General features: G+C 50.0%; 1 protein-coding gene across 4 annotated transcripts in view; it reads left to right on the forward strand.

Moving 5' to 3' along the window:
- The window catches only part of NTM (neurotrimin), a 964763-nt gene that overhangs the window by 769832 nt on the left and 181657 nt on the right, over positions 1-13274 (forward strand). For all 4 annotated transcript variants that reach the window (XM_086384149.1, XM_086384152.1, XM_086384150.1 and 1 more), the window contains exon 3: positions 12358-12590. In XM_086384149.1, the coding sequence (XP_086240275.1) occupies positions 12358-12590 (233 nt within the window). The remainder of the gene's footprint in view (positions 1-12357; positions 12591-13274) is intronic.

A 13274-nucleotide genomic window follows, 5' to 3' on the forward strand; every position in this document is an offset into this window, starting at 1 on the left:
TAGTGGGGAAAGAAACAAGGGGAGACTTGGTCAGCTTTGTTGGGGAGATGCTAGGAAACACTGTATCGGACATAGAAAGCCACAAGATCAGGGAACCTGGCAGGTCTCCAAGTGGGACGAAGGAGATCTGTGCTTTCATCCCCTGACTTGGCAATTCTCTGATAATTACCACTGAAGGAGCCATCATGTTGCTGATTTTACTTAATGTGCTTAAATTCTAATTAATATTATTGGATTCTTCTTAGAGGTGAAACTAAACATGCTTGTTTGCTCTTTCAAGAATTTGCATAAGGGGTGAAGGCATGTTGGCATTTATTGCTTTTCAGCAATTGGCATTTTCATCTTCCCAGTCTCACTCCACTTTCTGTTCTAACCTGCTAACCTTTTCTCTCTCTGTTCACCTGGCTGAGGAGAGGACAGCTGTGGGTGTCAGACAGCCCTGCCTGTCAGAGACCAGGATGCAGTGATGGGAGCCCAGGCAGGGAACTGGGAAGTCCTGCAGGGCTGGGGTTCCTGCAGAGACAGCTTGTCTCGTGCAGGTGAGGAAACTGAGGTGAAGCTTCACAGAAGCGGAGCGACTCACCTGTGATCACAGGTTTAGGTTCCTGTGTCTGGAGGTAGAGATTTGTCTCTGCCTCCGGCCTTGTTTTGATAAGTCCATGAGATATAATTATACATGAAAGGATTTTGCCTGCTATCATGTATCAGAAAGTCTGAGCTATTATTTTCCTGGTTAACTAATAAAACAACCCCAAACTCCCATGCAATGTCTGCTGCGTCCTCCTGGCCCACGTTTCGAGCTTTCATGGAGCCTGAATTGTGCCGTGGTGACTTCTGGTGGCTCGCCATGTGCCACGAGGGGCAGGCTCCTGAGTCGCCGTGGAGGGCAGCTGGAGCGATTCTGCGTTTGGGTTGTGCCTGAGGCCAGCCTGGTCTCAGAGGAGCCTGGTTTGGGGTGGAGTGTGTCTGCCATGTGCCTTCCCTCTGGACATTCACTAACTGGGGGTGAGGATGGGCGAGGTGCCATGCTGAGCACAACTGGGCAGGGGGGTAAATAAAAAAGAAAATGCATGAGCCCTGCCTTCACAGTGGGCACGTGGCCTAGGCAGTGACAGAGGTGACCACGGATACAGGTATTGCAGGGTGGTGGATGTCAGCACAGGCATGACAGGTGGGAAGGAAGGTGCATGTGGGGAGGAGGTGGGGAGAGGTGCTCTAGGCAGACAGATGGGGCAGCATGGGATGTGGAAACCCGGAGAAACTCAACAAACACACCCTGTTTTACGGCTTCTGTGCAAGGTGATGGGTCTGGATGAGGCTGGGGCGTCCTGGTAAGCTGTTCTGAAATGTCATACTGAGGGTTCTGGGCATCACTGGAGGCTTGGGAACAAATGAGTCTCAAATAGATTTGCTAGAAAGGTCCTTCCAGCAGGAAGAGAGGCTGGAGGCCAGAGGTCAGTCAGGAGAGGCCGGAGTGGCTGCCACCCAGGGTGGGTGAGGTGGGAGCCTCCCCACCCATCCCATTGCCTGGAGTTCAGAAGGAGGTCAACCTAGTGAGCTTTGGGATGATTTGAGCTGCTGCTGAAGGGTCAAGATAAGGGGGTAATTTATGCAGAAAAAGACAGCTCTCCTCCAGCCCAGTGAGAATCCCTTCCTACAGAGACCAGCTAATAGAGTTTCACTAAAGGCACCAGGGGGGTGCTGTGAAGGACTTGCATAATCACTTGCCTGGTGTTGGTTGAAGGAAATTACTCCGCTAGGATCAGCTGATGTATCTCCAGCCACATGAGGGCTGACTCCATGGCTGCATCTTTTCTTCGGAGTTTCCTGCTGCCTCCCCTTCCAGCCACCCTCACCCTCCAGGATCCTTCCTGCTCTTCCTGCTGCTTGGGGAGGCGGCCAGAGGGGTGGAGAGCATCCCTCTGTGCAAGGCTCCCTGCTTTTGGTTCAGGACTGGGCTTCATGCCTTCAGAGCTAAGATTGTGTCCATCTTTTCCAAGTCTGTCTGGTGTCTATTACTGAATTGTCCATGCCAGTCCCCTGCTTGCTTTCTTTTAAGCAGTTGTTATCTCCTTTTTTGGATAAGCTCCTAAAACATAGATAGTAAGGAACATGTTTTGTTCTAAAAAGCGAGCAGAGCATCCCCACAGGCATAGAAGCACAGTAAACAGCTGTTTAGTGGTCAGCGTGATGACGGAAGCATGGATTTGGTGTCTTGGAAAATCATACCGAAGAGAGGGGTATGTGTGTTCGCACACAAGGTTTTAAACATCAGCACCTCCCTGTTCTTCTAGAGTTCTTTCTACTTTCCTTGTATGTTTCTTTGAACCTTGGATGGTTTTGAGGATTGAATGGGCAGATAAGTTTTTCCCCATTTGACACATAGGAAAACTGAATCGCAGAAAGGGTGGGACCCAGGCTTGTCATAGCAAATGAGATAAGAAGACAAGGATCCAGCTGGCTCGACTCTGTGGAAGTCAGGCCAGAAGCTCGGTGCATGGCCGCTGCTTCTCTTCACTATGAACTGGGAACTGAGGTTCCATCAGATAAAATACACCAGTGTCTAGCAACCTCCAGATGGGAGAGATCTTAAAATCTAAGTAATACCTGGTGCATTGTCAAGCTTTCAGAGCGCTCAGTGCACAGTCTCTCTTTGAATCCACCACCCCCAGAAAACACTGTTGTTTTATGTCAAGTTAAGGAATCAGGAGATACACGTTCCCATCCCCAACCTTTTTTTTTTTTTTTTAATTTCTATTGGAGTAGAGTTGCTTTACAATGTGTTAGTTTCTGCTGTACAGCAAAGTGAATCAGCCATGCATATACATACATCCCCTGCTTTTGGATTTTCCTCCCCATTTAGATCCCACAGAGCACTGAGTAGAGTTCCTTGTGCTATACAGCAGGTTCTCGTTAGTTATTTATTTTATACAAAGTAAAGCACCCCACTCCAGTACTTTTGCCTAGAAAATCCCATGGATGGAGGAGCCTGATAGGCTGCAGTCCACGGGGTCGCTAAGAGTCAGACACGACTGAGCGACTTCACTTTCACTTTTCACTTTCCTGCATTGGAGAAGGAAAGGGCAACCCACTCCAGTGTTCTTGCCTGGAGAATCCCAGGGACGGGAAGCCTGGTGGGCTGCCATCTATGGGGTCGCGCAGAGTCAGACACGACTGAAGCGACTTAGCAGCAGCAAGCAGCAGCAGTGTATATATATCAGTCCCAATCTCCCAATTCATCTTACCTTGCAACTCTTTTTTGAACTAAATAGCTACATAGCCATAGGCTTAAGAGGGACATAGCTGTTTGTCTAAATTTCTCCAGGGTCTGTATCTATAGATGAATTCTTAGGCCCTTCCAAGTACCAAATATACACCTTCTGCAAAGTTCTCAGTAAAACACCTTCCCTGGCACATAGACGCAGCACACAGACCTATTTATTTTCTGTGCAACACCATATTCTATCCTCTCATAAAATGCCCATGATTGATTATAATCTGTCTCAGCTTCTCTTTGGCAGAGCAAAATATCTGTGTCTGTCTTATTCATCCTATGCGGCATCACTTAAGCGCCCAACGCGCTGCGTGGTCCGCTTGTCAAACAAGTGAAGAATTCGATAAGCCCCTGATCCTAACCCTAACCTACAGCCCTGTGGCCACGGCCCCATCTCTGGATGCTGTTTTCTTCCCGTGGAGGCAACTCCCTTCCCCTGTGCTCCTGCGTGTGTACGTTTAGTTCAAGGCGAACTCAGAACTCACTGTCCTGCCCTGAGATTCCCAGTCCACATGCCCCTCCCACCTCCAGGCAGCTGACACCCCCACCAGGAGGCCCTTCTGGTGCTCGGACCTGCTGGCTTGACCCTTTGCCCCGTGGTGTCAGCGCCCCTGGGTGGCCCTTACCCACCCCGCCTGCTCGTCTGGCTGCTGGCTCTTCTCAGCACCTCCCAGAGCAGGACCTCGTTGCCCACCTCACCCGCCCCCCCACACCCTGTGCTGGTTCCTCTCTGCAGCCTCCCAAGCATCTCATGCAGCCTTTCTTATAGGGTCACCTCCCAGTTGCAAAACGTTTGTGAAAATTACAAACAGGATCATCTTAGTCCTGAGCCCCAGAAGCCGGCCCTGAGAGGCGAATTTGTGTGAAAGTGATGTATTAAGGGCTTGTTCCCCGGAGAGACAGAAGGAGCAGGGGTGGGGCAGCCAGGAAGGGCAGGTGTCCCAGAAGCTGGCACACCACTGCTGCCGTGGGGACACACACCCCTCCCCGGGCACCTCGGCCCCTGGGAGTGGGTGCGGAGGGGCACCCATAGTCTAAGGCAGCCTCCAGGGAGAGGCAGGCGTGGCCTCTTCAGAAGAGAAGTGCAGAACCAGGGCTAGGGCACAGACACAACACGAGGGCCACAGGGGCTGGGCCGACAGACTGCAGCCACGCGCCGCACGGGTGGGGATACCCTGTGGATGGAGGGCTGGGACTCGCACCCGGCTTCCTGCCTCGCTGGTCCAAGTGCTGTTTTGTCTCCTCAGCCTTGAGCTTCTCCCCAGCTGGTGGTTCGAGTCCTCACCGTAGGTCATCCTGACTGGTGACAGGAGGGCATCGGAGAGAGGATCCAGGCCTGGGGGAGGGATTCCAAGTGTGTCCAAACAAGGAGCTGGAGCTGAAACTCGCCCCAGCGATGGGACCAGCGTGGCACATATGCTGCTTCGTCTGAGGCTGTCTCCCACGCACAGAGTGCCAGGCTGGCATGTCTTCCCCAGCCACCCCCAGCTCTGGGCTCAGGGACACGGAGGACTTCCAGGCCTGTTTCCAGCATGACCGGGCACCCTGATACACACCGTCCACCTCCAGTGTACCTGAGTGAGTACTGGTTTTCCAGGTGTACCTGTGAACGGTGTCAGCTTGGACCAAAATTAGTGCATCCCCCTGCTGCTCTCCTGCCAGCTGGTCCACCCTCTCCAGGGTGAAGCTCCACCTCAGGTGTGGGCTCTACACAGCCTGGCTGTCAGGACAGGATGGCTGGTGGGATCAGAGACACAGATGAGAAGAAGCAGATTGATTTGCCTCTGGGAATCTGGCCCCTCCTCCCAGGGCGGGCCACCCTCGAAGAAGGGGGAGGGGCTTAGGCTTGGTGTCTCGGTGGCTTAGTGGCCCTTGACGATTCTTTCTGGTGGTCCTTGCAGAACTCTTCAGTTTGGGTCTCTGGTCTTTCCTATCTTCAGGAGAAAGGAGACAGTCCTTCACGTGGCTTGCTGCCTTAGTTCCTGTAGGGAAAAAATGGCACGCTTAAACTAGGCAATTTGAGGAGAGTTTTTAATAAAGTGGATGTTTACAAAAGTGCAGCCAAAGTGCAGGAAAGACCACGATGGTTAATTAGGACCCCCAGGCACAAACGGGGCAGGAGTGGGGATTGGCTGATACCTCCAGGTCTCGAATGGTTAAAGGAGGAGGCTGAAGCTCTAACCAGGGACAGAGGCCCCTGGCCAGGAGCTGTGACCTCTGACAGGGGTGTGGACAACTGGTGGTATTCCCTCCCCAGCCCATCAACTGACCCGACAGGAGGTTGGAGGTCAGGAAACAGTCGATGTGACCCACACTAGTCAGTCTGAGGTGGATGGATGGGACACAGAAAGTGCAGGACACTCACTTACTGGCTTCATCTCACCTACCTTTTCTGCCAAAGCCTGATGCTCCTTACAGGCCAAATGTCCATCCTTCTGCAAGCACGCTGGTGTCTTTCCACAGCTCCGCTGCACTTTGCTATGCTGTTTTCTCTACCTGAAATGCTGTGCCTTGCTCTGTTCTCTTTAGCAAGCTCCTTCCAATCTCAAAGGCCACCTTGACTCTCACAAGACCCAGATTGCCTTGAGAATAGCCAAAAATCCTTGGAATAGAAAGACACATGTTGTATGCCCCCTCCCCTATCCATATTACAGATAGACTGAGGATGGATGGCCTTCAGAGCACACATCTTTTTTTTCTCTGAAAGGCAGAAACTGTAGCAGTTCAGAGATGTGAGGCCAGTGTGAATTGTGAGTTCAATGTTTGTGTCTGTAGGTGACCCAAGCCAATTTCATACAAGTGTATATTCCAGTAGGGTCAAAACTGGGCTTCCCTGATGGCTTAGTGGGTAAAGAATAGGCCTGCAATGCGGGAGACCTGGGTTCAATCCCTGGGTTGGAAAGATCTCCCTGGAGGAGAGCATGACAATCCACTCTAGTATACTTGCCCAGAGAATCCCATGGACAGAGAAGCCTTCCAAAGGATCACAAAGAGTCGGACATGACTGAGCGACTAAATACACACACACACACACACACACACACACACACAGGGTCAAAATTAGCAACCCCCCTTGCCCCTATAGTAAAGAGCTAAGGTGCCAGCTGTTTTTTGCTGAATTTTCAGCAGGTTGGTGATGGAGCATCCTGGTTTGTCTGTTGGTTGGTGTCCTGCAGAAGCGGACGTGGGAGATGCACAGGTCAGCTGCACAGAGCTCGCTGTTGGTATTTCTGGGCCCTCCTCCTTGTGATGCTTTGCTCTGAAGCTTGAAGGGAGGTGCCAGGCACAAGCTCAGAGGAACCAGGCTTAGGGTGCAGCCAGACCATTTCTGTGAGATAAGAGGAGATTGTGATCAGGTGCTGTGAAGGACGGAAGCACTTACTTCGCCGTAGGCTCAAATGTTGCTGGAGACGTGTCGCTTTTCAAAGGCAGTTAAAGGGCCATTTGAGAGAAGGGATGGGTGGATTACCCACTGTCCAGGCCCATTATAGTCCTCAGATCTTCAGGCAGGTGTGTTTAAGAAAGGCCGAGCCAGAATTGTTCTGTCTTTCTTCAATAATCCTTCTCTTTATTTCAACACTCTTTTTGTGTCTATCTTCAGAAGGTGCCAAGCAGATCTTTCTGCACTATTTTTCTTCCAGCTTCCAGGTTCCTATTTCTCTCTCTGTCTCTTTTTCTCCTTTTCTCCCAAATCCAAGAGGAGCTTGAGGCCCCGAATCCACATTTTATGTTTTATCTCTGCAGCACTCATCTTAGCCTTGCTTAATCATTTTCTCTTGCTATTCCTCTATGTACGAATGCAGCCACTGTAATAAAGCCGCTATTCATCAGCAGGAGATTAAGGGCACAGAGGGCTGCATTTTCAGAGCCTTGGTATAATCGGAGCAGCTGCAGAAAATTTCAGGTGTATCAGCTCTCCCCGCCATGCACCGTATTCAGGGGCGTGGTCTGGCATGGCTCCGTGGGGCTGGTCCTCTTCTGGGCAACTACACGTGAGACTCCTCATTGTCAAAGGGGATGCAGACTATTCACGCAGGCCGGACACCCTTCACGGCGTGCACTCACATGGACCAGGCCCATTCTCTGTAAGAAACCTCTCCAAGGAAAGAACAGGGTGAAGACAGACAGACTGAGGACACGGGCATCGCTGTGAAGTGGTGGACAAGCCATGCCTCCCAGGTTTTCTCTCTCTGTCTGGATCCTCCCAGGATGTTGCATACAGGCGAGACCATGCACTGTCCAGGGGGGGTCTATACATGGGAAAGGAGAGCCTCCAGTCTGGTGGGAAGGGAAGCCCTTTCAGAGAAGTAGGGAAGGCTGAGGACCACTGCCTGGAGGGCCGGACTGTAGACACAAGTGAGGGCATGCACTGAGGCTCTGAATGGAGAGATGATTGGAGTTTGAGGAGTCCCAGGACTCAGGCTGGAAGCCCGGTGTGTGCAGAGGTTGTTCCTCTGTTCTTTGCACGTGTCGCGGGACGGGCAGAGGAAAGGATGCTCAGGGTGGGTGCCTGGTGCGTCTCAGGGCTGTGGGAGAGGGATGGAGACCTTCAAGGTTGGAGCAGGGAGTCTCCAGTCCTTCCTGGCTCTCTCCTCCTCTTCCCGGCCTGCCTCATGCTGGCTTGTGACTCCTTCTCCAGTGACAAGTAGCTATGTCTTGTTACTCTCCCCTGGAATAGTTAGGGCTGGTTGAGTTTGAAGCTTTACTTATTCCTGATTAATTTTACAGTTGATCCCCATCCTGGAGGAGTTGAAATAGTAATGAAATACGTCTGATTTTAGGAGTAATGTTGTAGAAGTGAATTAAGGGCTATTCCTGGAAAAAGCCTGGTGACTATATTTTCCACCCAGTCTTCTCCCGACTCCCACTGACCGAAGCTTCGGCTCTGCTTGGAAGTGCACTTACGCTCTTTTCACTTTTTTTTTTAACTACCTGGGAGAATCGTCTCCCGTGCATTGTGATGGAGACTCGATAAATGAGACAGATAGAAGGTGGCAGGTGTGAGGAGGGGCCAGGAGTTGGCTGCCAGGTTACCTCTGCGATCCAGGTCTGTCGAAGCCACATTAATTCCGTGGAGACTCAGCAAGACTGATAGCCAGCAGTGGTGGTTTGGACATCTACTCATGACCTTGGAAGTGTCCCAAGCCAGGATGGAAGCCATGCCAGATTTTCCATGTAGTATTTCACAAGGGGGCCGCCTAACCACGCTGCAGTTGGGTGTGTTGGAGCATGAGTGATTCTGCAAACGGCCGTGTCTGGCCCTGTGAGCGTGGTGCAGTGTGGTGAGACCGCTTCCATTTCAGTCAATTTCCAGTCATTAGACACGAGAAAGCCCAGCCTGGTCCCCTCATGTTCACCAAGAGGCTGCGAGATGCCCCCTTGACGGGCATCAGAAACAATTATTCAGGCAGTTTCGAGGTTGTTGATCAGCCTGTCCTGCAGCAGCTCCGTTCACCTGGTGTCTGGTTGCATTTAAGCTGCTGGAGGAGAAAATAGCCAGGACTCTGCTTCTGACTTGCCAGAGTGTATTGGTCGTAAGAAAGTTCTTTCCTATAAAGTGGTCGAAAAGTGTTTCAAATGAGAGTCCTAGTGCCCATTTTGCTGCTGCTCTCATGTCACCAACAACCAGAGAAATGTCTAAATTAATGGTTCTCAAAATGAGGTCCCCAGCCCAGGTAGGGGCCGAGCAGTCTGTCCTTTATCAGGAATTACAGGTGGTTCTGGTGCTTGTTGAATTCAAATGTTGTGGGGACTTTAAAAAATATATATTTTATTGCAAAATATTTGCTTTACAATATCGTGCTGGTTTTTGCCACACATTAAAATGAATCGGCCACAGATATACCATATATCCCCTCCCTCTTGAAACTTCCTCCCATCTTCCACCCCATCCCACCTCTCTAGGTTGTCATAGAGCACTGGGCTGAGTTCCCTGTGTCATACAGCAAATTCTGACTGGCTATCTATTTTACATATGATAATGGATATATTTCCATGCTACTCTCTCAATTCATCCCATTATGGGGACTTTTGAGAGGCCCTGGATAAGGACATTCAAGATCACTGGCTTTAGGGAAAACAAACAAAAACTGGGTTTGCATCTTGTTTCTGCAGCTTACTATCAGGGTCATCTTAGTTCATTTGGATAATATTTATTAGACACAGTTAGCCTCATCTGTAAATTGGCAGTAATAAGTGAACCCAACCAAGTTTTTCAAGATGACAAAATAACACACAGGTTACACTTGCAGTGTGTGTGGGCCAAGTCGCTTCAGTTGTGTCTGACTCTTTGCAACCCCATAGACTATAGCCCGCCAGGCTCCTCTGTCCATGGGGAATTCTCCAGGCAAGACTACTGGAGTGGGCTGCCGTGCCCTCCTCCAGAGGATCTTCCTGACCCAGGGATTGAACCTGCATCTCTCAAAAATCCTGCATTGGCAGGCGGGTTCTTTACCTCTAGTGCCACGTGGGAAGCCCCAGAGACTTGCAGGGTACCTAGCATATAGTAATATGTGTTCAGTAAACATTAGCCGTGAGTATGAATTTAGCCAGTTCCTCCATTTGCATCCAAGCAAAATCCTGAGCAGCGGTCACCCTTAAGGTCATGAATATGAATGACATCCCAGGTACATTGCCAACAAAGCAGGCTGTGGAGTGTGTTGTTCTTAAGGGATTTCACACCATTATGGGTCAAATCCACAGTTCAATGAGGTCGCCTGAGAGGAAGAGCATCAGGTGTGCAAGGAAAGCACAGCATCAGGGGAGGTCCAGCATGAGGTGCTTCCTCTATTGGCTGCACTTTCTCAGGTATGTTCAGGATATTATTATCGCAGCTGACAGTAAGTGTGCTCTAGACCGGTCCAGCCTGCAAGTGCCTCTGGTGACTGGAGAGCTTATTAAAATACAGGTTCCAGTTCATTACATCTGATGTGGGGGCCTGAGAATCTGTGTTTCAAATAAGCTCCCAAGTGATGCTCATCTGCTGGTTTTCTGATCACACTTTCCTGTGGTGAAGTGCTATTAATAGCTCAGTGCTCCTCAAGCCCTCATATGCATATGATTCCCTCTAGATTTATGCTGTTGAAGAAACGGTCTGGGGGCCGCCAGCATTGTCATCTCTTGGGAGCTTACTGAAAGTGCAGAATTTCAGGCCCCACCCTAGATGTACCAAATCAGAATGTGCATTTTGGTAAGAGTCCAAGGAAATTTATAAAATGTGTCACCCATTCAGGGTATGTGTTTATTCACATTGGACCCGGCTCTGGTTAAATGCCGTGCTCTCACCATCTTGAAATTCTTAATAATTCTTAAACAAAGGGTTCTGCATTTGCGTTTTGCACTGAAAACCACAAATCATGCAGCCTGGTCCTGGACACCGCTCTCTACATCCGTGCTTTTCAAACTTAGGTGGGTACATGACCCAACTGGGGTATTGTTAGGAATTCGTGTGTCTGGCTTCCAAAAGATTCTGAATCGGTAGGACAAGAAGATCTGTAACAAACACCTCACCTGATTTTGATGCAAGTGGTCCATACCCACTTTGAGAAATACTCCACTGGTCAGCTTTCGCATCATTTCTCTCCTTTATTGTCCAAAAAAAAAAAAATAAATCAGTAAGCGGCACAAAGTGAGCTGGACAGCAGAGCAGAGGTGTTTCTGGTTGAGCAGTTTTCCCCACAGGGGCTCTCAGCAAGCCTCCACACCCGCGCCTGAGAGGCCCAGTGATGATCCTGTGACATTTACACGAGTATGAGTGGAAAGGATGCACAGACCAGGAGAGCGGTCTCGAGAGGGACCGCCTGGGGGAGCGGGCACGCCTGGCAGCAGTCCTCAGGCTTTTTATGGTCACAGAGAACTTTGAGAATTCAATGGGAGCAACTGTCCCTCCCCACTGAAAACCTCACCTTTGCGCATCCTAAGGGGAACCCAGGACCAGGAATTAGAACCTGGCTGAGATATTTGACTCCATCACCCCCAGCTCTCTGTTCTGGGCAAGTTATCCGACCGTTCCGATCCTGGAGGCCTGATCTTTAAGGCGGAGAATGGTAAGATCATCTATCTCAGCAATTTGCTGCAGGAATCACAGTGTGGATGTAAAAGCGCTTTGTACTCTGCAGAAGAAGATATAAATTGGAGGCAATATTGTACCTACTGTGGCTCTGTTGCTATTTCCAGCCTTATACTCAGGATCAGGACACTGCCTTTGTGAATTTAGCCTCAGGCCATAGAACATATCCTGTGTAGCTAGAGAAGGAAATGAATGCAGAGAAACTTGATGAGGACTTGGCCAGAGTAGCTAGGAAATTTGAAAGTGCAGGAAAAGAGAAGGGAGCTTCCACAATTTGGGGACTCCAGATGCAGAAATAAAAGAAAGAAAATCTATTTTTACACGTGCGAACAGTTTTGAGATTTTGGAAAATGCCTTCAGTCTAGCAGTAATTGAACATTTCTGCCCCTGGGTGTAATGAAGAGAAATAGCAATGGTGGTGGTCTGTATTTAGTTTTGACTTCAAAAGCCTTCTGTTGGAATCTGCTATTCTGAGATGAGAGGAAGAATGTTTAGTAGTTAAAAGTCTGGGTTTCTGATCTAGCAGCTATTATCTGTGTGATTTAGGAGATGCATTCAGTGTTTCGTTCTTCAATTCTTTTCACCAATAGGACCTTCCTCGTGGCGTTGCTATGAGTACTGGACAACTTAGTACACCCAGAACATTTAGAAAGTAATGCGAGGAATTATTATCATGCATATCATGGAAATCTCAGAGGGAGGGGAGGTGGGGGTAGTCCCAGGGCCGAGCTATTCTTGGGATGGACAATGACTCCAGGTTATAGCTATTGAATATTTAGGACCATTGAAACCATTCTGTGCTCAGGGGTTTTCAGACACAGGGTCACTCAGCCAGTGTGCTGAGGCTGCAGTTCTGCAAGGCCTCTGATGCTGAAACCCAGGCCAAAGCAAACAGGAGGTGCCTGCGTGTACACTGGGAGCAGGGTGCCCAGTCATCTCAGTCTTGCCAAGAAGACCCTGATGGCATCTCTTTCTTTGTGGTCCCCTTGACTTACCCATCTGGTCCTCTCTCCAGGTGCACGATTGACAATCGGGTCACCCGGGTGGCCTGGCTGAACCGCAGCACCATCCTCTACGCCGGGAATGACAAGTGGTGCCTAGACCCCCGCGTGGTCCTCCTGAGCAACACGCAGACCCAGTACAGCATCGAGATCCAGAATGTGGACGTGTACGATGAGGGCCCCTACACCTGCTCCGTGCAGACGGACAACCACCCCAAGACATCCCGCGTCCACCTCATCGTGCAAGGTAGGCAGCCTTGGGGCCAGCCAGGGGTGGCTGGGAGGGCCTGTGTCTGACACTTTCACTGTGATCCTCAATTTAAATGAGACTGTCTGTTCCATCTGGCCAGGACGGTTTCCTAATTTTCGCTTTGCCCTTAGATGCTGAAATTTCAAATCATTTTCCCATTGAATAGGACTAGGATTTGGGGCCTTTTCTTTGCTCCTCATCCAATAATGTATTGTCTCAGAAAATTATCTCCTCATTATTTCTTTCCTTGGCTTTTTTCTCCTCTGAGTTTTTTAAAGGTTCTATCCAGCGCTAAGCGTGCTTTATTTTCAGAGCAGCGTGTTAGCTCTTCTGGCTCTGCACATATGCCATCCCTCACACAGCCTGCAAAGAAGGCAGAGCCGACCGCGGATGCTCTAGACACCTACCTGGGATGATGACAGCCACCTCTGCTGTTTGCAGCTTGCTTGCTTCTTCTTTCCCCTCCAGCCCGGGACCATGTCTCCCCTTTAATACCTGTGTCTGATTCTCCATGTTTTGATTGCATCCCACTCCCCTCCTGTTCCTCAGAGCCTCTCAACTCACCCCCAGCTTTTGGGATCTGTGTTTTTGCTTCTCTCTTACTTCTGCTGTCTCTGTGCTTCCCTGGAGCTTCTGTGCTTCCCCATAAGCAGAGCAGGTGCTAAACATTCAGACCACAGG

Source organism: Bos grunniens, chromosome 29 (assembly GCF_055505025.1).
Source record: "Bos grunniens cultivar Pamir isolate PY7600 chromosome 29, Bosgru_T2T1.0, whole genome shotgun sequence".
Taxonomy (NCBI): domain Eukaryota; kingdom Metazoa; phylum Chordata; class Mammalia; order Artiodactyla; family Bovidae; genus Bos; species Bos grunniens.